The sequence below is a fragment of the Ursus americanus genome, chromosome 19 (assembly GCF_024610735.1).
Source record: "Ursus americanus isolate L20-20 chromosome 19, mUrsAme1.1.p, whole genome shotgun sequence".
Taxonomy (NCBI): Eukaryota; Metazoa; Chordata; class Mammalia; order Carnivora; family Ursidae; genus Ursus; species Ursus americanus.
Genome location: NC_142145.1, coordinates 17,269,126 through 17,293,065, shown reverse-complemented (window position 1 = coordinate 17,293,065; position 23,940 = coordinate 17,269,126). Strand labels below are relative to the sequence as shown.

At 42.1% G+C, this 23,940-nt stretch overlaps 1 protein-coding gene and 1 long non-coding RNA gene across 10 annotated transcripts in view; one reads left to right on the top strand and one right to left on the bottom strand.

The window, feature by feature from the left end:
• Positions 1 to 593: 593 nt before the first annotated feature.
• On the bottom strand, positions 594 to 16,450 carry NARS1 (asparaginyl-tRNA synthetase 1). Of its 2 annotated transcripts, none has more exons than XM_045790173.2 (15): positions 16,267 to 16,450; positions 15,167 to 15,246; positions 12,872 to 12,937; positions 12,678 to 12,770; positions 12,503 to 12,592; positions 11,538 to 11,616; positions 10,431 to 10,501; positions 8,092 to 8,178; positions 6,690 to 6,911; positions 6,381 to 6,580; positions 5,826 to 5,961; positions 5,025 to 5,138; positions 2,834 to 2,965; positions 2,171 to 2,302; positions 594 to 1,681 (listed from the first exon to the last, which is right to left on the bottom strand). In XM_045790173.2, the coding sequence occupies exons 1-15, from the start codon at positions 16,307 to 16,309 to the stop codon at positions 1,550 to 1,552; spliced, it is 1,677 nt and encodes a 558-aa protein (XP_045646129.1). In that variant the 5' UTR covers positions 16,310 to 16,450; the 3' UTR covers positions 594 to 1,549. The 2 variants fall into 2 exon arrangements, with proteins under 2 accessions (XP_045646129.1, XP_045646128.1); XM_045790172.2 differs by having other exon boundaries at positions 15,167 to 15,249; positions 16,267 to 16,448.
• Positions 16,451 to 18,879: 2,429 nt separating this feature from the next.
• The window catches only part of LOC123787420 (uncharacterized), a 57,353-nt gene continuing 52,292 nt past the window's right edge, over positions 18,880 to 23,940 (top strand). For all 8 annotated transcript variants that reach the window (XR_015727621.1, XR_006778211.2, XR_015727620.1 and 5 more), the window contains exon 1: positions 18,880 to 19,119. This is a non-coding gene — a long non-coding RNA (uncharacterized LOC123787420). The remainder of the gene's footprint in view (positions 19,120 to 23,940) is intronic.

Genomic DNA, 23,940 nt, shown 5'->3' with positions numbered 1-23,940 from the left:
GACACCAGATTGCAGCAACAATGACACAGTCAAGGGAAAAAAAATCCATGTGTATGGGGTTTGCTGCTCACCATGCTCAGATTCTTGGCATGATGTCACCATGACCTTGACGCCCTTATCCCCATCCAATTCCACAGCACTCCCTCTGTATTTAAAACTCTCAATTCATTTGCACAATTAAAATTTAGGTTAATTGGGTCTAACCTCTTTCTTAAATTCTGATCAAATGAACTGCCTAGATTAATCCAATTAGAGCTCATTCACATTCTTACAAGTATTTTTTATTTAAAGATACAGGCCAAATATACTATAAATGCCCCATTTCCATCTGTCATTTCACTTAATTAAAAAATACGGTGTAAGTTGTGTCCAAAAATAACACAAAAAAGATTACAAAACGTGACTAAACCTACACCTAATTTTAAAAAATTGTTCCTTTTCATTACCGTGTGTTTTTAGTAATACCTACTAAATTTAGTAATATCTAATTTCACATATATACATCATGAAAAATAAAAAGATTTAAAAAATGCAAAACACACGAACCAATGTAGACTGAGGTGTTCAGCTTTAGAAAAATCAAAGCCAGCAAATAGTTTTTATGTGCGTCCATTTATTGATTGCTGGGAATACAGCCTATTGAGAATACATGACATGCATTTTGGGAGAGAAATGAACCAAATCTGAAATGAAGCCATTCAATAAGCCTGCTAGGACTTAATAAGGTAGCAGATTAGATCTGAAGTCACAGTGTAGGAAGAGTCAAACGGCCACATACAGTTGTCATTAAGATTCCAGCTGCAAATTCTTTTGGAACTTATTTATTCTTAATTACTTAGAAACTACCAGGAAAAAGAGAAGATCACTCTGCCTTTTTAGCTTAAACTAATGCAAGGAACGGAAAAAAAAATTTGCTGTTATTTCAAATTAATGCAAAATTCCCATGTTTTTACAGATCTCTCCACATCAACTCATATGCTTTAGAATTATAAGCAGCTCTACAGAATTAGAAAAGATTAATAACCAATGCAAAACTGTCGTTTGATTTCAGTATCAATGAATTACACTGTTCTAACACTAGCAGATTTTTACACCACATTGTCGATTTTCCCCCAAGATGTTTGTTCTAACTCGCCTATACAATAATATGACATAAATTAAAGAATTCCAGTTACACTTAACAGGACAGGAAGATTAAGTTACTGGAATGTCTTAGATCATAATTAAAATCTGTTTAAGTATATATGTGGTATATATGATGCAAAAATTATAACCTACAATTGAATAAAATGCTGAAATGGACGTACAACTGTAGTGTTACATGCCACATAATTCCCCCAGACTTTGTGATGGATATTGTTTCTTAAAATGATAACACCGACATCACTTGATATTCACATGATTTGGACTGCTTTTCGTGGAAGAAAAAAGAAATGGATATACACCAATGGAATAAAAAAGGAAGATTTTGGCTTTTTGTTTTTTTTTAAGAGGCAGTCTGTTCCTTTCATAAACTGTATTCTTTCCTTAATGCTTCTGGAGGAATCAGTTACGGCTTGCACCGCTGGACAAATCGTGGGTACAAGCATACGTCTCGGATGTGATATCTATTCAGAATCCAGGTCAAGAACCGTTCCAAGCCCAGGCCATATCCTCCATGAGGACATGTGCCATATTTTCTCTGTTTAAGAAAATGGGAGAGAAGAATAGATGTTTAAAATTTTGTCAAAGTATTTAAAATTTTTGAATGTAAAATGAGTTAGCTTATGGTTAAGAATTTAACCTCTAATCTATGTGCTTTCATGGACCACATGTGTAGAAATGATTTGGTATGAGAAATAAACCAGGGATTAGGTGTCACCCTGGAATGAAGAGATTTCAAACTTTTCAACTAAGACAATGTCTCCGTTTATCAGAGAAAAATGTGAGACAGCACTAGATATTGGTAGGATCTAACAACGAAATTTTAAAAACTCAGCAGCATACTATTAGACAAAGACAAAACTAGCAATAGTCACGGGCCAACATTATAACTGTGAAACTGAATACAGCTCATTCAAACACCAAAGTAGCACACTGAATTCTCTCCTTTTAAAAACTCCAATTTATACAGAACTATAATAATGAAAACATTTTAAAGAGTGTTAAAAAAAAATAAAACTGTTTTTACCTGATCTGTGTACCAGTAATAGGGAGTGGGGTCAATTCCTTCCCTTTTATAACCTGCCAGTATTTCCTCACTATCCCAGATACGCATTGAGCCTCCCACAATCTCACCAACATTGGGCATCAACACGTCAACCTTTAAAGAGAAATAAATAAAATGCAGTTACTACCAGGCTATAGTTTCAAGGAAAATCACAACTAAACTCCTAGCTAAAGGAGCACTACGGTCATGTAATATTCAAACCCTGTAGTTTAACAAGCTATGTTAAGCCCAATCGGAGGACAAAAGCCACTTTTTCTTCTTTTTTTTTATTATTATTATTTTTTAATGTTTTTTTATTATATGATGTTAGTCACCATACAGTACATCCCTGGTTTCTGATGTAAAGTTCGATGATTCATTAGTTGCATATAACACCCAGTGCACCATGCAATACGTGCCCTCCTTACTACCCATCACCGGTCTATCCCATTCCCCCACCCCCCTCCCCTCTGAGGCCCTCAGTTTGTTTCTCAGAGTCCAGAGTCTCTCATGCAAAAGCCACTTCTTGAAATACTGCCATGCTAGATGTGTAATGAAATATCTGCCATGAGCTCTTAGTCCACTGGCAGTCCCCACCCCCCTTAGAAAGCAAAATTACTAATACTATTTGAATCACAAACTGACAGATTCTGTAAGGCGGGAATCCTCAGGACATCGCTGCATATAGAAGGACTTGATCTCTACAGGAAATCGACACAGCAAGATGGGCTCATTAATGGTGTCCGTCATCAGTCTCTCAGGAGCTTCTGGGATATCCTGAGGTTAAACAAGACTTCATTAACATTTACAACTCGAAAGGCCACAAGACAGAAGCAGCTCTCACCGCCTAGCAGCCTTCATCTTATTCATGTAGCAGAGCAGAGAATACACACCATCCACAACCCAGACACATGGGTGGAAGCAACAATTTCTTCCAAAAACAATAAAGGTAGTTTAAAAACTCACACACAGTTATTAAACCAACTGCAAAAAGATCCGCTTCCTTCTACAGTATATCTCAAGCACCATGCTGCTTGAGGAATGAAAACCCCCCTAAAAACCCCCAAAAAACAAAAAACAAACCATTCAAAGCCATTATCACTGGGACCAGATACTGCGTAGTTTTTTTCAGTGGCCAGTTTTATCTAGCTCTGAAGCAAACGTGGCCCACTTAGTCCCATAAGGCATAGGATAATCAGTGAATATTCCAGAACATCATTGGTCTATGCACAGAATGTGTTATTAATAACACCAATCTTTAACCTTCCCTGTTATCTGTACTTTCTTCCTGTTACAGTAAATCTATACGGCTTCAATGGGAGTAAGACAGAGTCGTAAGACAAATAATCAGTGTGAAATTTCTAAGTGTAACCACACCTGGCATACCTAGCCAGGAAATGATCCGCTTCTCTCTCAAAACATCCTTCTGTAAACCACACATAAATTCAAGTTAAAACTGAAAACTCTTGTCCCAGTACAAAGTGACTGAGAGAACTCAACAAGACTCATTGATTTATTTAATATAAGAACCAAAATGGAGCTTAGCAATCACCTGGCAGAGCTGGCATCAAGCCCCAGTCCCTGGAGGCCTGTGCTCTCTAAAGTAAAGAGAGGAAATGCGAGATGAGTGGGATAGTTCTGGTCTCTCAGCTTTTATCTGCTTTACACACTAGAGTATGATTTAACTGGGGGGAAACAGTCTTACTGCACATTCCAAAAAGTCAGAAGACCATGTACTCTGGTCTCCTCTTGTGCATGGGATGACATCAGTGTACAACAAATGTTGACAAGCATCAAGGGCTTCCTGAGCCATGCACCATGCCAAGAATTTAGCTTTGAATCCTCTCAACTTTGCAAAGCAGATGTGACCTCCAAGAAACAGAGGGTGAGGGTCACTGGCCTTCCGTCATATAGAAGTAAGGACACAGCTGGGAGCTAAGCCACCTGGCGGGCTTCTTACTCCAAAGATTGGGCTCTTTCCACTCCAACATGCCACTTTGCTAAGTTTTAGGTAATAACACTTCTTACATTTTTAATACAAAATTTTGTTATTATATACCACCAACTGAATTCATGAAACTTAGGAATAATTTATATAGGTCTAATGTACTCTTTGTTCTTTCTGTAAATTCCTTCTAAAAATAAAACAAAACTCTGGTTACCAGTGGTTCCTCCTATTTTATCTATAAAATGGATTTGCAAATACTGCGTAAGAAATGGTTAGATGCATAGGAAGTGGGCTTAACGGTGCCAACAGTCTACACCTCCGATACATCCGTTCAGTGTATCTGGGACACCAGACCACCTTCCCCCGCCAGGCCTTCTCTCTTGGTTTTGCAGTTTAACCAACAGCTACTTTCTTCTTTGACTCTTCTCCACATGAAGGAGTTTTAATACACTCCGTTGGGGGAGCCATCCTTTTTGAAAGAGCCAGATACTTTTCTCCAGACAAATAAAATGAATATATACATATCAACACTTTGCATGAAATTTTCAAGTGTACAGCCTTCTGAAGCATCCTGCCAGCCTAGAGAATTACCACTGGAGTAAGTTAAGAGCATGGACTGACGACGGGAGAAGAGGAAAAAGGTAAAAGATGAGCTGTGAAGGCTACCACGGCGCCAGTATTTACTGAACACTACAGAAACGTACTGTTCTAAGGCTGGCTCTTCTACCTCTGTTGGCCCAGTGAATTCCCTGACAACCCCAAGGAGGAGGTTCTGGGGTCACCATCTCTTTGACAACAAGCAGCTGCCTCCTACATTACTGGTTCACTGACCCGAGCAGCAATCCACTTAAGCACAATGCCACCCTGGAAACAGCAAGTGAGGCATACCTCTCCAAATTCATAGAAAGTTCCATCTTCTTTCTTTATATCGTGTTCTTTCAGCCACACAATAGCATCTGAGTAGTTCATCCGCTTAAAAGGCCGTTTGGGAGGCTTGAAGTTCTACAACAGAAAGAAAAAACAGAGCGTACATAAAGAACCCGTAACACTAAAATTTCCGTTTAAGAAAAACTATTCGTCATTAGCGTAAAATGTTATTTCAGACTAGAAAACAATGAGGACATTCCAAAAAATGGAAAATACACACAACCTCCTCCTACGTAAAATATTATAAAATAATTCACAATGACTAGTACCAAATTTTAATCTTAAAAATATAAGCACAGAAATGAGTGAAGGTGGTCAAAAGGTACAAACTTCCAGTTATAAAATAGTCAGTCCTGAGGATATAACGTGCAGCAAGGAGACTATAGCTAACTATACTCTATTTATAAGTCTGAAAGTTGCTAACAGAGTAGATCTTACAAGGTTGCATCCTAAGAAAGAACAAATTATATCAATGTCTGGTAATGGATGTTTAACTAGACTTATAAATCATTTCATAATATATACAACTATCAATCATTATGCTGTATGCCTGAAACGAATATAATGCTATTTAGCAATTTTATCTCAAAAAATATATATAACATATATGCATATACATATACATATACACACACACATTAATCACTTATTTCAAAGCTCGCCAAGCCATTAAATCTACAAAAACTGAGGGTGAAGACATCATTACCTTCCAAAAAATAAAAAAACCCATGATTTTGCATTTCCATAAAACAGCACACCTACCGGGTTGAGGTCACGCACTATGCTCGCTGCAGGTGATTTCAAGACTCTATCTACCACGTCACAAACCAAGTCCTCCAATCGGTTCAGGAGCTCCTCAAAGGTCAGGAAAGGACATTCTGCTTCCACGTGAGTGTATCTGAAGAACAAAACACTAGCTGAGAGCCGCTCTTCTTTTCTGCCAAGTTTCTCTCAAGAAAGGATTTTAACATCGCAAAACTGCCCAGGAATGTAAAATTCCAGCACTGCTAATCAACTCCCAACTCAGCAAATTAGTTTTAGAGCCCCTACCTTTCCCCCTTGAATAGTGATTTCTTGTTTATTTCTTAACATATCAAGGATCAAGGCAAAGTAAAAGAAGAGAACACGGCCAGCTATGGCCTAGGAGGCAAAACGTCATACGTAGCTTCCATTAACTTGATGAACTGCCCTCCAAACACCCTCTTAATATATCAAATTTTTTTGCACAGTCATCATTTGCCTACATAAAGACGGCTTCTCTAAACATATTTTCTTAAAAATAATTTTTTAAATAAAAATAAATAGACAATTCCATACTCAGCCAGGTGCCTTCGTGTTCTGGACTGTTCTGCCCGGTATGACTGTGCAATACAGAATACATCTCCCAGAGCTGGAATGCAGGTCTCCAGGTACAACTGAGAGGACTGAGTCAAGAATGCCTCCTCCCCAAAGTAGTCAAGCTTGAAGAGTGTAGCACCTCCTTCCACTTGTGTCTGCACTAATGTTGGAGGAGTAACCTGTTCAAATGGAGAAGAGGAGTAAACAAAGGGCGACTGTGAGTGCCGCCGTTCAAGTTTAAAAATGGCAGGAGGTATCGTTTGCTTGCAAAAGATGACAAACACATACTTCATAGTACCCCCTATCAAAGAAGTGATCTCTGAAGCACCGGGTGACCACGGAACGTGCTTTCAGGATCTTGGACATGTTTTCTCCCCGGATCATCATGTGTCGGTTGTTGAGCTGGACGTCCACGTCAGACTCCTCGTTAATCAAGTTATCAGCTCCTCCAGCAGGGGCCAGCCCAATCAGTTCCCAGAAGTCACAGCTCAGCTCATGGCCGCCGGGAGCCTCCATTTTAGAAAGGGGGGAGGGGAGAAAGGAGAAAGAAGGAGACAAAAAACTAACATTATTGGAGATTTTAATTTATGTCAAAACTGTTGGTAAACTATTTTTAGACCTCATCATTATTAGCCTACCCTTCTAGACACAAAGACCCACTAATCTGATTTTATTTTGGTATTTTGATATTTAATATTCCTTTCAGAGTGAATACACACATGACTTTTAAACAGTAGAAAAGCACAAACTAGAAAATAAATGATAATCTTGCAACTTGGAGTAACTACTAACCGCTGTTATCATTTGGTGTATCTTCCTAACCTTTCCCTGATAATTTAAAATAACATTTCATTGACATTGAAAAACTCCTTAAATGCAAAGGTTTTACTGAAAGCTGTTTCTCTTTGGAACAGATATATGATGGAAATTCAAATTCTCCCTCATAATTCCATTAAAAGCAATTCATTTTAGAAGCCACACGTCACGGAGTAACAATTATCTTGGTGCCAAACCCTGGATAGCAAGTAACACGACGTGACAACTCCGTTTTGCAAATCACATTACTTCAGCGAACTCGAATCAGATATTCACGCTTAATGTAGGTTCTTCTACATCAACTCTGGGAGACTCTCTGATATCGACATTTCTAGTCTATTAAGGAAGACTCTAGGGGCTCCCTCTGGTGGTTAGTAGGTCATATTTGTTTGTTTTCTTTCCCAGCCAACAAATACAACCACAGCGATTATTTGAAAAGTAATTACCAACAAGTAACTGTTATGTGCCTGTTGGCTGGAGAAGAAACAACTCTCGGAGTATCAGAATTATATTTAACTTTTCCTTAAAGAGACTTTCAAATTCTATTCAGAAAGTTTCAGATTTAGATTACTGTTCTCTCCTGAAATTTTTTGGGTAGATTGTTTTTATTTCCACCTGGCTGAAAAATTATTCATGCATCCACAGCAAAATGACTACATGAAATATTTAGAAATTCTATAAGGTTGGAAGTCCCTGAGTTTGTTATATCATATGAGTTGTACAGTGTACATATTTCACTGGAAAAGGAAAAGGCATTCTAAATTTAGCAAATACACCACATCTGTGTATTAATTTGCCCAATACCAAAAGTACAAATAAAAACACTGGAGAACAAACACACTTACTCATGCAGTAAGAAATTCAATCTACTCACCTGTTTGCCTTTTGGGGTCAGATTTAGCATTCCATACACTGCAACACTACTCTCAGTGGCCAAGACGACTCCATTGTAACACTGACACTACAAAAAAATAAAAGTTCAAATTTACTTACTCACATTTACATTAAAATGTACGTTCTGATGTACAGAAAGCTAAGCGGATTACTTACATGTAAGTTACCTGGTCTAAAACTAGTAAAATAAGATGGCCATCAATTTTTTTAGTATTAATAAAGAATAGCTATTCTTGTGGGAGGACTCATCTACACAGAAATATGTATGTAGGGCGCCTGGGTGGCTCAGTCGTTAAGCATCTGCCTTCGGCTCAGGGCGTGATCCCGGCGTTATGGGATCGAGCCCCACATTAGGCTCCTCCGCTGGGAGCCTGCTTCTTCATCTCCCACTCCCCCTGCTTGTGTTCCCTCTCTCGCTGGTTGTCTCTATCTCTGTCAAATGAATAAATAAAATCTTAAAAAAATATATGTATGTAAATAGATATTTTACATATATACATATGCACAAATGCCAGTAGCCCACATCTCTTAAAAATATGTGAACAGCTCATTTTATTTTTTTTTTAAATTCAGACTGTTGAAATAAAAAAACCATCTACCTGGACTATGATCATCAACACTTGCTAAAACCATTAGGATAAAAGTGACAGGTGACTTTATAATGGAGGGATCAGGCTACCAACGCTTCAACCCACTATCATAAAATCATAAAAAAAGACAAGAGGACATTATGTGTCTTTGATGTGAGGCAATGAGCAGCACACAACCTTGCCCATGAAGTAGCTGTGCCAAAAAAAAAAAAAAAAAAAGTCAAAGCGAAAAAACCCCAAACCTGAATTTGATAAATTTATAATACAGAGGACAGGAACACGTTAAATGACCCCTCACAGGATGCAACCAACCAATCTGGAATGGAGGAGTTCCACGGGACAACCAACCAGGTTTTTAAAAACAAATTGGGTAGAAAAGACAACAGAAAGGGCGAACAGTTAAGGACTGAAAGATTTCAGAGCCACATCAGCTCCATGCAATACACAGATCTCGTCTGGGTTCTCATTCAAACCAAACAACTGTAAAGAGACATTATGAATCAACTGGGAGAATCGGACTGGATATTTAGGAAGTTGCCTTTGTTTGGGGAGGGTGTGATTAACATTAGCGTGGTTGTATTAAAAATATATTTTCTTGGAGATGTGTATGCAAATCTATTTATATGAAATAATACGATGTCTAGGGGGTTAAAGGGGTGAGCAGTAGACCAGAATTGGCCATATATTAGTCATTACTTGTTAGGGACTTAATGTTTTTGTCCCTCCAAAATTCCTATGTTGAAATCCTCTAGCCCAATGTGCCGGTATGAGGAAGTGGGCCCTTGGACAGGTGAACAGGATGAGATGAGGGTTTGCTCCCCCTCTCTGCTCTCTGACACATGGGGATGCACTAAGCAGCTGGCAGCGTGCAGCCTGGAAGACGGCCCTCACCAAAGCATGACCATGCTGATGCCCTGAGCTCGACTTCTAGCCTGTAGAACTGTGTGAGAGAAATACCTGCTGTTTATAAGCCACCCAGTCTATGGTATTTTATTACAGCAGCTAAAACTGACTTTCCCAAAGCTGGGTGATGAGCACATGAGGTTTCTTTATGCAGCTGACCTTGAACAATCTGGGGATTAAGGGTGCTGACCCCCCTGCACAGTCTAAAATCCACATATAACTTGATTCTCCCACAACTTAATAGCCTACTGTTGACCAGAAGCCTTACCTATAACATAGCCAATTAACATATATTTTATATGTTATATTATACTGTATTCTTAAAAAAAGCTAGAGAAAAGAAAATTTTATTAAGAAACTCATAAAGAGGGGCGCCTGGGTGGCATAGCGGTTAAGCATCTGCCTTCGGCTCAGGGTGTGATCCCGGCGTTATGGGATCAAGCCCCACATCAGGCTCCTCCGCTAGGAGCCTGCTTCTTCCTCTCCCACTCCCCCTGCTTGTGTTCCCTCTCTCGCTGGCTGTCTCTATCTCTGTCAAATAAATAAAGAAAATCTTAAAAAAAAAAAAAAAAAAAAAGAAACTCATAAAGAAGAGAAAATTCACTCACAGTACTGTAAAAAAAAAAATCCATGCACAAGCAGACCCAGGCAGTTCAAACCCATGTTGCTCAATGGTCAACTGTACTGTTCTATTTTTTATGTGCTGGAAATTTTTTCTACAACAGTTTAAAATATATATAAAGATCCTAAACTTCCCAAAACTAACAATAAAGGAACTTCCTGAAAAATATCAAATATTTAGCTACAAATAAGAAAAAGTACTTACCAAATCATCTGACAAGACACACTGGAGGTAGCCTGTACCGTCCCGCAACACCAGAAACATTAAATTCTTTCCTAAAAATGAGAAAGAAAAATGAAGCCCAGCTGTTCTCAAGGCACTCAAAAGTACTTTCTCATAATTTAATCTTCTAACAGGTAACTGCATGGTTCAATGTTAAGAGTTCAAACCTCCCTCGTGGCCCCCTTCCTCTCAAGTGGCCGTCGGAAATGTCACTGTCATCTGTAAAGCATTTCACCTTCTTCACTGTAGTTCCAAATCCCACGTGAGCCTCATGAGCCACGTGATCACGGGAAAGCAAGACCTTCAGCGACGTGAGACGAGGGAGTACGTCTCATTCACTACTGAATCCTCTGCAATGCCCAGCACAGTACTGTGCCCTCGGTGAGAGGGGCAGAAATACGGCTGCCTGTGAGCACTCTTTTGTTGATTTATGCCCCATCTCTTTTTATGAAGGACGTGTAACTACTTAAAATAAAATATGTGTAATAAAATAATAATAAGAAAGCAAAAAGTTAGGACTGAGAGAAGCAGAATGCAAACACACTAATTACAACAGCCAACACTGCCATGAATTAATTTCAGATTTGGCTCTGCCCTTCCTGTAATACATCCCCTGCTTTTCATTAAATAATTAAATTCAGGGGCACCTGGGTGGCTCAGCCGTTAAGCGTCTGCCTTCGGCTCAGGTCACGATCCCAGGGTCCTGGGATCGAGCCCCGCATCGGGCTCCCTGCTTGGCAGAAAGCCTGCTTCTTCTCCCACTCCCCTTGCTTGTGTTCCCTCTCTCGCTGTCTCTCTCTGTCAAATAAATAAATAAAATCTTAAAAAAAAAAAATTCAACTAAACAAATATTTACTGGATACTCCTGATCTCTGTGGCTGCTTACAGTTAAATAGCATTTAAATAATTTTTAAACCTGTAATAGTCATGTAAGAACAAATTTAGGATGTAATTCACTATCTTCTTTCATAAACTAGCATCCCAAACCAAAAATATCCCCCACCTAAGTAAATGTTTTTATGTTCTTCTTCATCTAGACAAGGGATGTTTAAAATTAAAGAGAGAGAAAAGAAAAGCTGTACCATTTACCTTGCCTACGCAGTCTGTGGACCCAGCCAAACACCTTTACTCTTTGGCCTCTGTATCCTTCTAGTGCATGAATCTTCACCTGTGAAATTGAAATCAGTAACATCTGACCAATCATGTAATTTATCACATATCAACTTCTCCACTAATACTAGATAGATGGCGGTAAAGTGTTAAAATTTCACAAATGATGCAAAACAACAGTCATTCTACAACAAACGTTCACCATATTGGAGTGGTTAAAAAAAAAAAATCCAAGTCTTCTTTCTCTTAGTACAAAACTGACACTGAGAACCATCTGGAATTTCAGATACTGCTATATAAAACGAATGAATAAATGAATTCATAAGAGGAACAACATGAGTCTGCAAGGAGCCCTTCCTGTCCTCACAGTCCCTCCCAACACCAAAAGGTAGAAGCTCGCCAAGGCTAGCTATTAGTTTGGAGGAGGAAGGACAGAGAGGAGTACAGGAAGCAGAGGGTGAAGGTGGCAAAGACAGCTTCATCTTTAAGGACACAGGAAAAAGATGATGATCCATGAGCAGTAAGAACTATTTGAAATCTAAGCATGTCCAGTCATAGCCCAACATCTGTTCTAGAGAAAATAGAGGAATCCGATTCACAAAATCACAGAATGTTTTCTCTATTTAAAAAAATCATCAACATCATGGATTTTGACCTCTTCATCTTATGGTGAGGAAATGGACATGTAGGGAGGGAGGACACTTAGCTAGCTTTTAGGCGGGACAGGAATCATTCAACACCTAATTACTAAACCTTACAGTAAAATGAACCCCCAAAGAACTAGCCTCCTAACGCTAAGACGTTATTTCTCTCTATCCCTTTTAAAAGGAAAGAAAGGGCAAACAGTGCCAAGGAGCAAACCAAGTGGCCCGGCCCTCGGACATAGAACTGACAGTCTGACAGGGCACGGCCATGATATTTGGGACAGTATGTGTCACACTCACACATTCTGGCTCTGGGAGACTTGGATCATTTTTAATGGTAATCTTCTTTGCTTCTTCCAGGTTCTTTTCTCTCCGCAAATTGTCTTCCGCCTAATTTTTAACAATAAAGCAGTCTGTTAACACGGTATCTAGTATTCCAACTTCAAAATGTTCACGGGGCAGAATCATTGCTCACCTCTTTCTTTTCCCGGGATTCACTCTTCATTTGTTCCCTATGCCACATTTTTTTAATGTTCTTCATCTGTGATTTAGAAATAACATCCCACCTCTAGAGAGAAAAACAAATATTTAATTTTTTCAAGAACCTCTATGTTCTGACGAAAACTTATTTACAAAATATAATTTGGTAGAGTTTTTGGCTCATCCTACCTCATTTTCTTTTTGTGAATCGATGTAAATGGTGGGAAACGGTTCTTTTCCTACTGTCATCAAAGCCTTGGGTGGGAAGGGAGAAAAAGAAAATTTAGCATTCTACAATATTTGAAATCAAAATAACATCCTAATTATGAGGTAACTTCAACCATCTAGAACATCAAGAGCCAAGAAAAGCATACAGATCCCAATAGCCAAAAGTGAATGCAGAAAGAATGACTGGTTGGACATATTAAGAATCCTTTGCTTAAAGTAGAAGCCCTTGGGTCCTTTCACAAACAATTCTAGCAAGTGCAGCTACAGAATACAGTTGATCCCTGAACACGGATTTAAACTGCATGGATATGGATCCGCTTATACACAGATTTTTTTTTTTTTTAAGATTTATTTATTTGAGAGCAAGCAAGCGCACAAGTGGGGTGAGGGGCAGGGGGAAAAGCAGACTCCCCATTGAGCAAGGAGCCTGAGGTGGGGCTTCATCCCAGGACTCCAGGATCATGACCTGAGCCAAAGGCAGACACTTAACTGACTGAGCCACCCAGGCGCCCCATATGCAGATTTTTTCCCACAGATACAGTAGACTGTTAATAAATATATTTTTCTCCTCCTTATGATTTTTAACATTTGCTGTTTACTGTTTTGTAAAAATACAGTATAGAATATATATAACATTCAGAATATGCATTGACTTTATGCTATTGGTTTATGTTATTGGTATGTTATTGGCTTCTGGTCAACTGTAGGCTATTGGTAGTTAAGTTTTAAGGAAGTCAAAAGCTGTATGTAGATTTTTGACTCTGCAGGGGTCAGCGCCCCTAACCCCATGTTGTTCAAGGGTCAACTGTATACAGTTTCCCAGTACAAGTAGACTAGAAGCAAGAGATTTTAAGTGGCTGTGGGGACCAGCAGGAAGTATACTGAGAACAACAGAGGAGAGACAGCTGACAGTAGAAGTCAACTGCAGATCACACCTAAATGGTTAATCTTCACTAAAAAGTCAGGGAAGTTGTTTCTGAAACTCTTTCAAAAACAAAAATAACGGTTAAGAACATAAAAGGCTAAGCTTCATTTAATTTGAAAAATTCCTATATGTAGAATGCCTCTTTCCATAAATACAAGGACATGTCAGGTGTTGCTGTGCCATTTGTATTTTATAGTTTGTATTACTTGATCAAGTCAGCCAAGAAATGCAACAGATGACTCTCTCCAGTCGTAGGATCTGAAGCTCACGAAAACTAAAGGTCTAGTTTCCAGACCTGGAAAATACTTTTCATCTTCTTTTAACACTAACCCCAACTCAATGATCACGGCAGAGGAGGGAACCTGGATCTTTGAAAAGTTCTTCTTTTTAAAAATCAGACTTTGTAGAGATGTTTGTAAATCATTGCTACCTGACACTCTCTATTGATCCCTCCTTTTTTATCACGGAAGTTGAAAGTTTCAAGCCAAACTGTAATTCCCCCAATGAGAATGGCACACTTTTGCTAATAGTGACATTTCGTAAACATTCACCTAAATGTCAGTTTTGGGGAGCCATAGGAATCACCTCAACAACTGTAAATAAGAGAAAGATTTCCTTCTAAAAATTAAAAGGTAAGACACAGCTTCCCCAGTCCCACTAAGTTCATGACCAGATTTCTTTTTCTTTTTTAAAGATTTTATTTATTTATCTTACAGAGAGAGAGCACGAGCAGGGGGAGTGGCAGGGAGAGGGAGAGGGAGAAGCACCAGAACACAAGGGGCTCTGATCCCAGGACCCTGGGATCATGACCTGAGCTGAAGGCAGATGCTTAACCCACTTAGCCAGCCGGGTGCCTCTGCCCAGATTTCTTCTAAATGGACTCCTCAGAGGCTTTTTGGTGAATTTACCACTAGAATCCAGATGTGATCCTGAGCCTTGAAACTCAAAGACCTAATTTATATCAGTACACTAAGAATGACCCATTTCTCAGAGCAGACACTCAATAACTCATGAGTCTAGAGCTTGAAGACAGAATGCTAATTTACTAATCTATTATTTCTCAGGATCTAAAATCCTCAAGTGAGCTTAGCATATTCTCTCTCTGCATGATAAAGAAGAAAAGAAGACACCTTTAAAAATGTTCAAATTTAAGTTTAGATTTGTTCATCCAATACTCTTCAAGCTACATAGCTGTATACATTCCTCACTTTCTCTTTTCTAAAAATTATCTTCAAAATCTAGTGACTGAAATAAAGTTACTGATAAGTCACATATTAACAGACATGAGTCATTAATAAATGTAATCATTTCCGAATGAGAAGATACACTACCTTTAGGCCTGTTTTAAAAGGTTTCTCCTTGGTTCCATCACCTGTAGCATCATTTCCCTCGCGATCTGAGACATAGAGCTCTGCTGTTTTACAAAAGGAGAGTAAGTTACTTATTTGGCCAATAATTATTAGTCATTTCATACTGCAACTACGTCATCCATTCTTCATCTTTGCGAACAGAACAAGCATCTGATTAGTAAAAATATAGTCCAAAAGAAATTGTATTATGATTACTTTCCCACACCTCTATTTCAGTGATATCACATAAAAACATACTAATTACAAATTTGGCTTTCCAAAATCATCAGATTTTAACTTGTGATACTGCTTCTAGCTACTTGATAAAGGCTTTGAAGTTGGCCAGACGAGACTGGAATCTTGGATGTTGTACCCTAAAGCCAGAGTGGCCCTTGGGAATTCACTTAACCTTTCTAAGCTTATTCGTCTAAGAAATGAGGGGGAAAAACAATACCCATCTTGAAGGACTGTACTTAGGACTAAATAAAGTAACATACAAATCAGATACCCCAGTGAGAGTGCACCGATGTCAAGTAAACACCAGTTCCTTCTGATCTTTAAAGGAAATGAGGCTCTGAGCTTAACGAATTACAGAAGGCCTTACAACTAATTAAGTGTGAACACTGAAATCAATCCTGGTCCCTTTTCCCCACTGCACCATACCGTCTCCTTGGAAATCTTAATATAAATGAGGATGCGTGAAAGCGAATTAGAATTCACGAGTCCTTCCCGAAAGATCACTTTGAAGAGCTTACATATTTGGGGGCTACTCTGACGTCTCACAGTGCCTCGCGGTGACTAAGTCTCAGCTGAATCACCAGATTGTTTGCAGTGGGGCGAGGTGGGGGGGGGGCGGCCGCCATCCCAGTCCCCGGACATGGGGGACCCCGAGCGGGGACCGACCCCGCCCAGCGAGTTGGGGACAAACAAGGGTCCAGGCCCCTCCCCCCGCTCCAATGTTTCACGTACAAATAGCGGTGGACCGCCCACTCGAAGCCAGGCCTTCGGCCGCAGCTCGGTTCCTGCCCCACGTAGGGGCACCGCTCCACTTACACAGCCAGGGGTCCTCGCGCCTCACTCACCTAGTACCATCCCTGCAGTCGGCCCGGTCACCTCCAAGGACATCTTCTCCAATACCCTGCCGCCTTGTCACCCCAACGTGCACCGGCGGCTTCCTCGACTAGGACGTTGCATCAGAACGTCATGCACTGGTCGCCCGGGTGAGTCACAAGAGCGTCGGGGCGCCATTGGTTACAGGAGGATACGATATGTGCGCGGCCGTCACTGCTGCCGCCATCTTTGAGCCGGGCAGAGGCAACTTCCGGGTCCGCCGACCTGCCCCTGCGCGCTGGGGGTTTCATGGCCCTGGCTCCCTCGGACTCCCTGGCCGCCTAGACCCGGAAGGGGCTTCAGTCTCCTCTGCCTTCGGTCTCTACCTCCCTGGTTTCCCTGATGAATCATCCAATTCCGTCCCCAGCTGTAAGAGCGCAGGGGCCCTTTTGGAAACAAGACCAAAGATTTCGTCCCATATCCCCAAATGATGGAATGCTTGTGGAATTAATGTCATCATCAAATGTATTGAGCACAAGCCATGGTGGTGGGGCGGGGCGTAGTGGCGTAAGAGTAGTCCAGTCTCACGTGCATTGCCTGTTGTGAACTATGAAGGCCATTTAACTTTGTAACTTAAATAGATGAACGTGCAGTACTTTCGTACTTACGATTTGGATTATTGGTATTTTTATTTAAAGTTATAAGGATCGCTATTAGGGATGCCATAATAATGTTGTGGAAAGAACTAGGGCTTCAAACCTGGTTGGAATTCTGGTTCTGCCTTTTACTAACTGTGTTTTGGGATAAATTACCTAACCTAAGCTTCAATTTCCCCACTTGTGAAGGATGATGGAAGTTCACTGTCCAGCACATAATAGATACTAAATAAAGGGTAGCTAACGTTATCATTCTCAGTTGAGTGGAATACCAGAGTTTGTCCTGAGTCAAAGAAAAACTTATTTGTGCTATGAAAGAAACTAAAAATAATTCCATACATAGGTTCAGACTCTATGGAGAATATGAACCAAATACTTTTCTTCAAGATTATTTCACCCACTTTCATGAACTTTTCCCGCTTTGCTAACTTTTTTTGTTTGCCCACACACGTATTCGTTATCTGTTGCTGCAAAGCAAATTACCCCAAACATTTAGAGTTTAAGACAACAAATATTCATTACTTCACATAGTTTCTAAAATTGAGGAATCCAGGGGTAGCTCTTCTGGGGATTGGGTCTCAGGGTCTCCTGAATCAAGCTGTGGGCAGGGGCTGCAGTCTTCCGAAGTTTGGCTAGGTGAGGATCCACTACCAGGCTCACTTATAGGGCCGCTGGCAGAAGGCTTATGTTCTTTGTGGGGTGGGCTCCCCATAGCGCTTCTAATGATGGGACAGCTGACATCTCCCAAAGCAAGCGATCAGAGAGAGAGAAAGCTGTATTCGTTACCTATTGTTGTATAATAAATTACCCCAAACTTCAAGCAGCATTTGGCTTCTCATGTTGTCTATGGACCAGGAATCTGGGGGCTCTGGCTCTGGGTCTCTCAAAAGGCTGCAATCCAGGTGTCAGCTGGGACTGCAGGCATCATAATTTAAGATTCTTAAGTCTCACCTGGGATGGATCCTCTGTCACTCAGCTGAGTGTTGGCCTCAGTTCTTTGCCACGTGGGCCTCTCCACCAGGCAGCTGGCTTCATCAGAGCAAGCAAACAAGAGGGAAGTTACAGTCATTGTAGCCTACTCTCAGAAGTGACATCCCTAACTTTCACCATATTTTGTTTGTTAGAATCTGGTCACCTGGATACACTCAAAGAAAGGGTTTTACACCAGGGCATGACTATTAGGTGAGATTAAGGTGACCATCTTAGAAAGCTGCTTTCCACTGTGACCAACAACCAATACCCAAGATGCAGTGCCTCTTGTAATCTGATTAGTGAGGTAACATTTCATCATTTCCACTTATTCTACTGATCACAGACACCAACCCTAGTACAACATGGGAGAGGACTACACAAGGGAATGAATAGCAGGAGGTGGAGCTCAGTGGGAACCATCTTAGGGGCTTCCTGCCACAGCTCAGCCAGATGAATTTCTCTTTACCCTGCCCTGGGCCCCCAGAGGCTAATGGGGACCGCACCAATGTTCTCTCTGTCTTCTGGTCAGATACAGCTAGCAGGGAGCCCAGGCACAAGAGCAAGAGGGAGGACAGTAAGGTTGGGGTATTTATTTGCCCAGCTCCCTCGCTGTAGGCTGGCTGCATCTGGATCCGGTCAGGTGGCATTAAGCAACTGTCGTCTGGACTGCCCTGCATGCACTAAGTGTTTGGTGACCAGTCTCATTTAGTCCAACCTCCCTCCAGAAACAGAATTTTCCTTGCACTGTTGCTGAAGGGGTCACGTCCAAGAACAAACAATGAATGAAATGAAATGAAAGGCATTGCTGTTCTGTCTCCTTATCCGACTCTGGCCAGCTGGGGGCGCCCCCTTCTCGTGGTCCTCGATGGTCCGTCTCTGCGCCCACTCAGGGTTGTCCCTGTCTGGGTTGACACCCACTTCACTCCACCAGGCGCCAGATGCGATCGCTGTCCTAAAACTGTATGGCCCTCACGAGCCACCGTAGCCGACTGCCTATTTGAACTCAGGGCGCGCGCTGTCGGCGCCGCCGTGTTGTCTGCGACCATTTCCGTCTTTCGCTCACCTGGTGCTGCCTTGCGGCTCCACCCATCACCTCCAGGTGTTAAGAGGGAGCTCTCGGGCTCGCTCTCGTCGCGGGAGCGCTGTCTTTCGGTTACTCTGTCGGAGCAAACCCGCAAATGTCTATAGTGTTCTCTCGTGCTCCTAACGATTTTCTCTTCAAAAGAGTCTCCGGAGAGAGAAGAGGCAAACATCACTGTAAGCGTCTTTGAGGCACCTTTACCCATCCCCAAGCCGGGAACGGGGGCGGGGTGGGGGGAGGGGAGGCCCAGAGTTCAGGTAATTAGCGAATCGTCAAGTAATCCAAAAATCTCAGTCCTGTTTAAAACCGGCTTGAAACTGCAAACAAAAAGTGGGAGGTATCCTTACGATGAAACTCTTCAGTAAGGAATTGTAAACGTACCTTTCCTTTTCGTTGTAAAGTTTAAGCACTTAGGTTTGCTCGATAGTTTACTTCAGTGATTTCCAGGCTCCTTAATGTTTGTGAACTCGTTTTTAAACACCTAATCTATACTCTCTCCCTTAACAAGAAAAAAAAAAGGAGTGAAGTCATTCTAAAGTCCTGCCAGATGCTTCCCTTAGGGAGGTGAATAATGACAATTCTGCAGCTGGGGCTCTAAAGCCAGCTACGTACAGGGGATACCAGACTCCTGTTCTGCCTCCCTAACCCTGACCAGGTTCCTTCAACTCCCATGAGCCACAGATTTTTCCACTGTAAAATGATAATCTTCTGGAAAGGTTGTGGTGAGGTTGATATGAGATCAAGTATACAAAAATGCCTAGCTTGGCATCCAGTAAGCCTTCTGAGTTAGGGTAGAAATGGTATTAATAATCATTGTTAATCTCTTGTTTCATGATTTTGCACGAATCAAATCTTCAAGCCTTGGACCAAACTGCCGAGGGCTGCTGGGGGACCTGCCCCATTTCCACCTTCACGCACTCCCTCTTCACTTCCTGAAAGCCTCAGGAATTCAGAAATCTGTGTCTCAGACTGCAGATTCTTCTCATTGCCCCACCTCTCAGCAAATGACCTGTTTCTTGCTGCACGCTATTAAATAGTAGCTCTCTGCTTGTCCTCTCTTACTGCCCTCAAACCCTATTCAACACCCATGCTTTCCTTCTAGAACAGTGCACGTAGTATCCTTTCTCCTGACAACTCCTCTGTGGGTCACCTGGATCTCCACAGCTCCCCATGCTAATCTCCATTCCAGCCCAGTAGAACACTTAAGAAAATAAACCCAACCTTTTCATTTTTCAGTTGGCAACCTTCCGTGATTTCCTTTTGCTCTCAGGATCCACCCCAATGCCCATATAGACCCACCAGGCTACTATTTCTTCCTAAAAGTACAATTAGCATCAGTTTGGGCTAGTTTCTTCACTGACTTGTCTTGGGTATGATGGGAACTTGGGATAGCCTTTAAGAAAGGTGAAGGCAGTAAAATGGAGAAGAAGCTGGGTACACAAGCAGAATTGTGTTCTTTGAAAGCATTGAGGAAGAGCTAACCTCTAGGTTAGTTTGAAGAACAATCACTCTATCAGTTTGGCAGGAGTTGAGGCCCGAGTGAGTCTTCATAGGGTCTAAGGCCCAGCTGATGATTTCTTAGTTTATCAGGGTTTTTTGTTTTGTTTTGTTTGGGGTTTTTTGTTTGTTTGTTTGTTTGTTTTGCTGTAGGAGCAGGTTGTGAAAGTATTTTCACCCCAAGCCACAAAATCATGAGAAATATCCAAGTCTTACACAAATCCAACAATTTAAAAAAGCTCTTCTGGGTCCACATTTATTCAAGCTGTGCTGTGATGAAATCTTGATGCAAGTTTTCCAGAAACTTGAACCAAAACTCTCACTTTAAAAATAGTCCTTTGTGTTACCTTTATTAAACTCTTCAGTAAGCATAAATTTTTGTGTTGATCACTCAGAATTGAAATAAGGAAGGTGAAAATAGGTGGGAGTCCCAAAGCTGATGGTAACTGGAAACTTCCTACAGGATTTCCATAGACTGGCTTATTCATTACACGGTTGAGCTAAATTTATAATGAAGCTGCAAGATGATTCCCAGTCAGCAAATCCACCTGAGACAGAGCAAGGACTCCCGTTTGGCCTCTTGTCAATTTCTATTGTTTAGAGAGCACAAGAGCCTGATTCAGTATCCTAGCTCTTTGGGGACCACAGAGGACCCCAGGGGATCTTTCACCTGCTCTGGGAGAGAGTCTAGGACCCATTGGGGCAGCTGGACACTATCCCTTCGCGGCTGCTTCGGTGTCCCTGTGCTAAGTAAGTCTGCCTCTAGTGTCTTGGGGTTCCCGCTACTCTCATTCAGGCAGTGCTTTTCCCTTTTCCCTTCCTTACCTATTTCCTTCCCTTCTCATTTAACCTCCCTCTTCTTTTCCAGGCTCCTTCTCCTCCTCCTTATATTCTGTGGGAGCCGCTACCAGACAGCTACAGCTTAGCTCCTCTCAGTCTGCGAGAGCTTGCTTCCTCTGGCCCGGAACTAACCAGCAGGGGTGGGAGAGGCCTGCCTTGCACCGTGCAGACCCTGGTCTAACTGGCTCCCCCTGATGGGGACTAGTGACCATGGTGGAGGTATACTGATAGCCACAGGAAATTTGATATTTTCTCTTTATCCTTCTCTTGTTCCCTGGTTCTGAGTTGCCTGAATAGACACTCAAGAAAAAGGAGGGTTGAAATGCCCCCCCTCCCTGCCCCGCCAGGCCTGAGCCATCCTAATAGGCAGTGAACAGAGTACCTCCCTCCACCGGCCCCTGCTTGGTTTCTTTCTTCTCACTCTCCAGTTCCTTCCAGCTCCCTCCTCCACCCACTGCCCACTTTCAGCCTGGAGACTCCCTGTCTTGTTACCCTCTTTAAAACTCCTGGGTGCTTTTCGATCCTTTGTCCCCATCTGTGGGGAGAGGAGCTGGGTGGGCTTCTTTGTTGCCTCACCAGTCGAGAATTTGTCACCAGGTTAGATCTCATTGTCCTGTGAAGACCCCAAAATAATACATGGGCACAGGCTCTCTCTGACCCTAAAATCTCTGTTTTCTCTCTTTCTGCCTGTCTGGTTAGCCACCTTATTAATTAATTTCAGCCCAAAGTAAGTTCGGGTTAAGATTGAGCAGGACAAGGACTTGGTGTGAGATTGAGGATATTGGAGAGGTTGCTGGGACACAGATTTCAGAACTGCGGGACCCCCTCCACTCTTTGTACTTGGTTGTCTCTCTCTTCTCCACAGCCTTTATTTCCATAGTGACTGGGACTGCGCTTGTATCCCTAAGATGCTCAATCTGGAAGCCCCACCCAGCTTCTTTGATAATAGCACACCAGCTTTATTTGTAAATATGGGAAATGCTCAGAGGATTCCAAAAGACTTCCTCTTGGGTTGCATTCTTAATAATTGGACCAATTCAAATTAGACGCCTTGGAAAAAAAAGTTTTCCTTTGTAGCTTGGCCTGGCCCCAGTACACTTTCGGTGATCAAAAGAAGTGGCCACCAAATGGGTCCCTGGACTTTAATTCTGTTTTACAGTTGCATCTGTTTGGTAAATGATCTCAAGAGTGGGGAGAGATGCTTTACATCCAGGCCTTTGCAAAACTGTATGAAGACCCAGGCGGGCAGGACTCCTGAGGTATATGTGTGGCCTCCATCTCTACCCCACCTCCAAAGGATTCAGAGCCAGATTTGGTCATGGATCTTCTCTTCCAGCCACTGCCAAACCGTCTCCTTTCAGAATCTTTTCAGGTCCCAGCTGGCCTCCCTAAGCCCCCAGCTTACCCTAGTCAGGCTCCTGAAGCACCAGAACCCCCCAAAGTGGAGCCCCCAGCACTATCCCCAATGGGATCCCAGTCAGGCTCCGAGCTAGTTCCCTCCTTCACCTCACCGCCACACCAGGGTCTCTCTCCCCTTCAGGAGGTGGTTGATGAGAATGGGGCAATTACTAGAGTATGTGTCCCTTTCTCTGTGAGACCCCTAGGGATATGCAAAGAAAGGTTTGGTAGATTTTCAGAAAATCCTGGTAAGTTTAGGGATGAGTTTGTCAGACTGGGGCTGATGTTCTGGCTGACCTGGCAGGACGTCAGTGTCCTAGTGACCAAACTAGAATGAGGCATTATACCGCTTGTTTGTCTGAAAGGATGAAAAGGTGTATGTTAAAACTTGCAAATGAGGATAAGGTTAGAAAGATTCCACATGGGAAGGATGAACGCCTGGCAGTCTCTGAGCTGGGTAACGGACACATTCAGAAAGGATGCTGACCCAGAGCTGGAGCGCGACATGAAGGGCATCGCTGGCTCTGCGTTTATTACCCAGCTGGCTCCAAACATTAGGAGAAGAGTACAAAAGTGGGAGGCTGGCCCTTGGACTCCACTGTCAAAGTTGGTGGAGGAGGCCTTCAAGGTCTATAATAACAGAGGCAGAGTCTGGTGGGGGTACCCTGCAGAATGGTTCTAGGTCCAAAAACACCCCATTTCCAGAGCCAGTAAATCTCAAAGAACCCAGTCCTCTGCATCCACCCAGTACCCGTTAACCTGACCACCACAAAATGTTTAATCCATCAGCCCTGACCTGGTAAACCAACATAGATCCCAGGTTACCCCCACGTAACACCTCTTGTGCTCCTTGCAGGACCCCCATCTGTAGCCAGACTACAAGAGGAACCTGCCCACCAAAAGGTGTAGCTCACCCCATGCCGGATCCCTATTCCGCTCATGTGCACTATGACCAACTGTAGTTCAGACACCCTATGGGATCTGGAAGATACAGCCATGGTGGCGTAGTTACCTGGCCTGTTAGGCAGGGTCACAGGTATCCTAGACTGCCAACACTGAAAACCAGAGAGACAACCACAAATACTTCTTGTGGCTGCCCCCTAACACCCATCCTATCCAGGACTCTTATATCTGGCTAAAGGAGAAATGTTCCTGGGAATGGTAGGTGGGAAGGGGATAGTGGTTCAGTCCTTCGATACTAACCGTACTAGAGGTGATTGGACTATGGAGTATATTGCACCCCCCCCCAGGATATTAAATAT

Excerpts from the sequence above, each read along its gene's own strand:
- NARS1 (XM_045790172.2), bottom strand. The coding sequence starts at position 16,309 with ATGTCCTTGGAGGTGACCGGGCCGACTGCAGGGATGGTACTAG. Across the intron at positions 8,179-10,430 it reads GTGTCTTGTCAGATGATTTG|TGTCAGTGTTACAATGGAGT; the intron begins GTAAGTACTTTT and ends ATTTTTTTGTAG. Across the intron at positions 6,581-6,689 it reads TTGATAGGGGGTACTATGAA|GTTACTCCTCCAACATTAGT; the intron begins GTATGTGTTTGT and ends CCATTTGAACAG.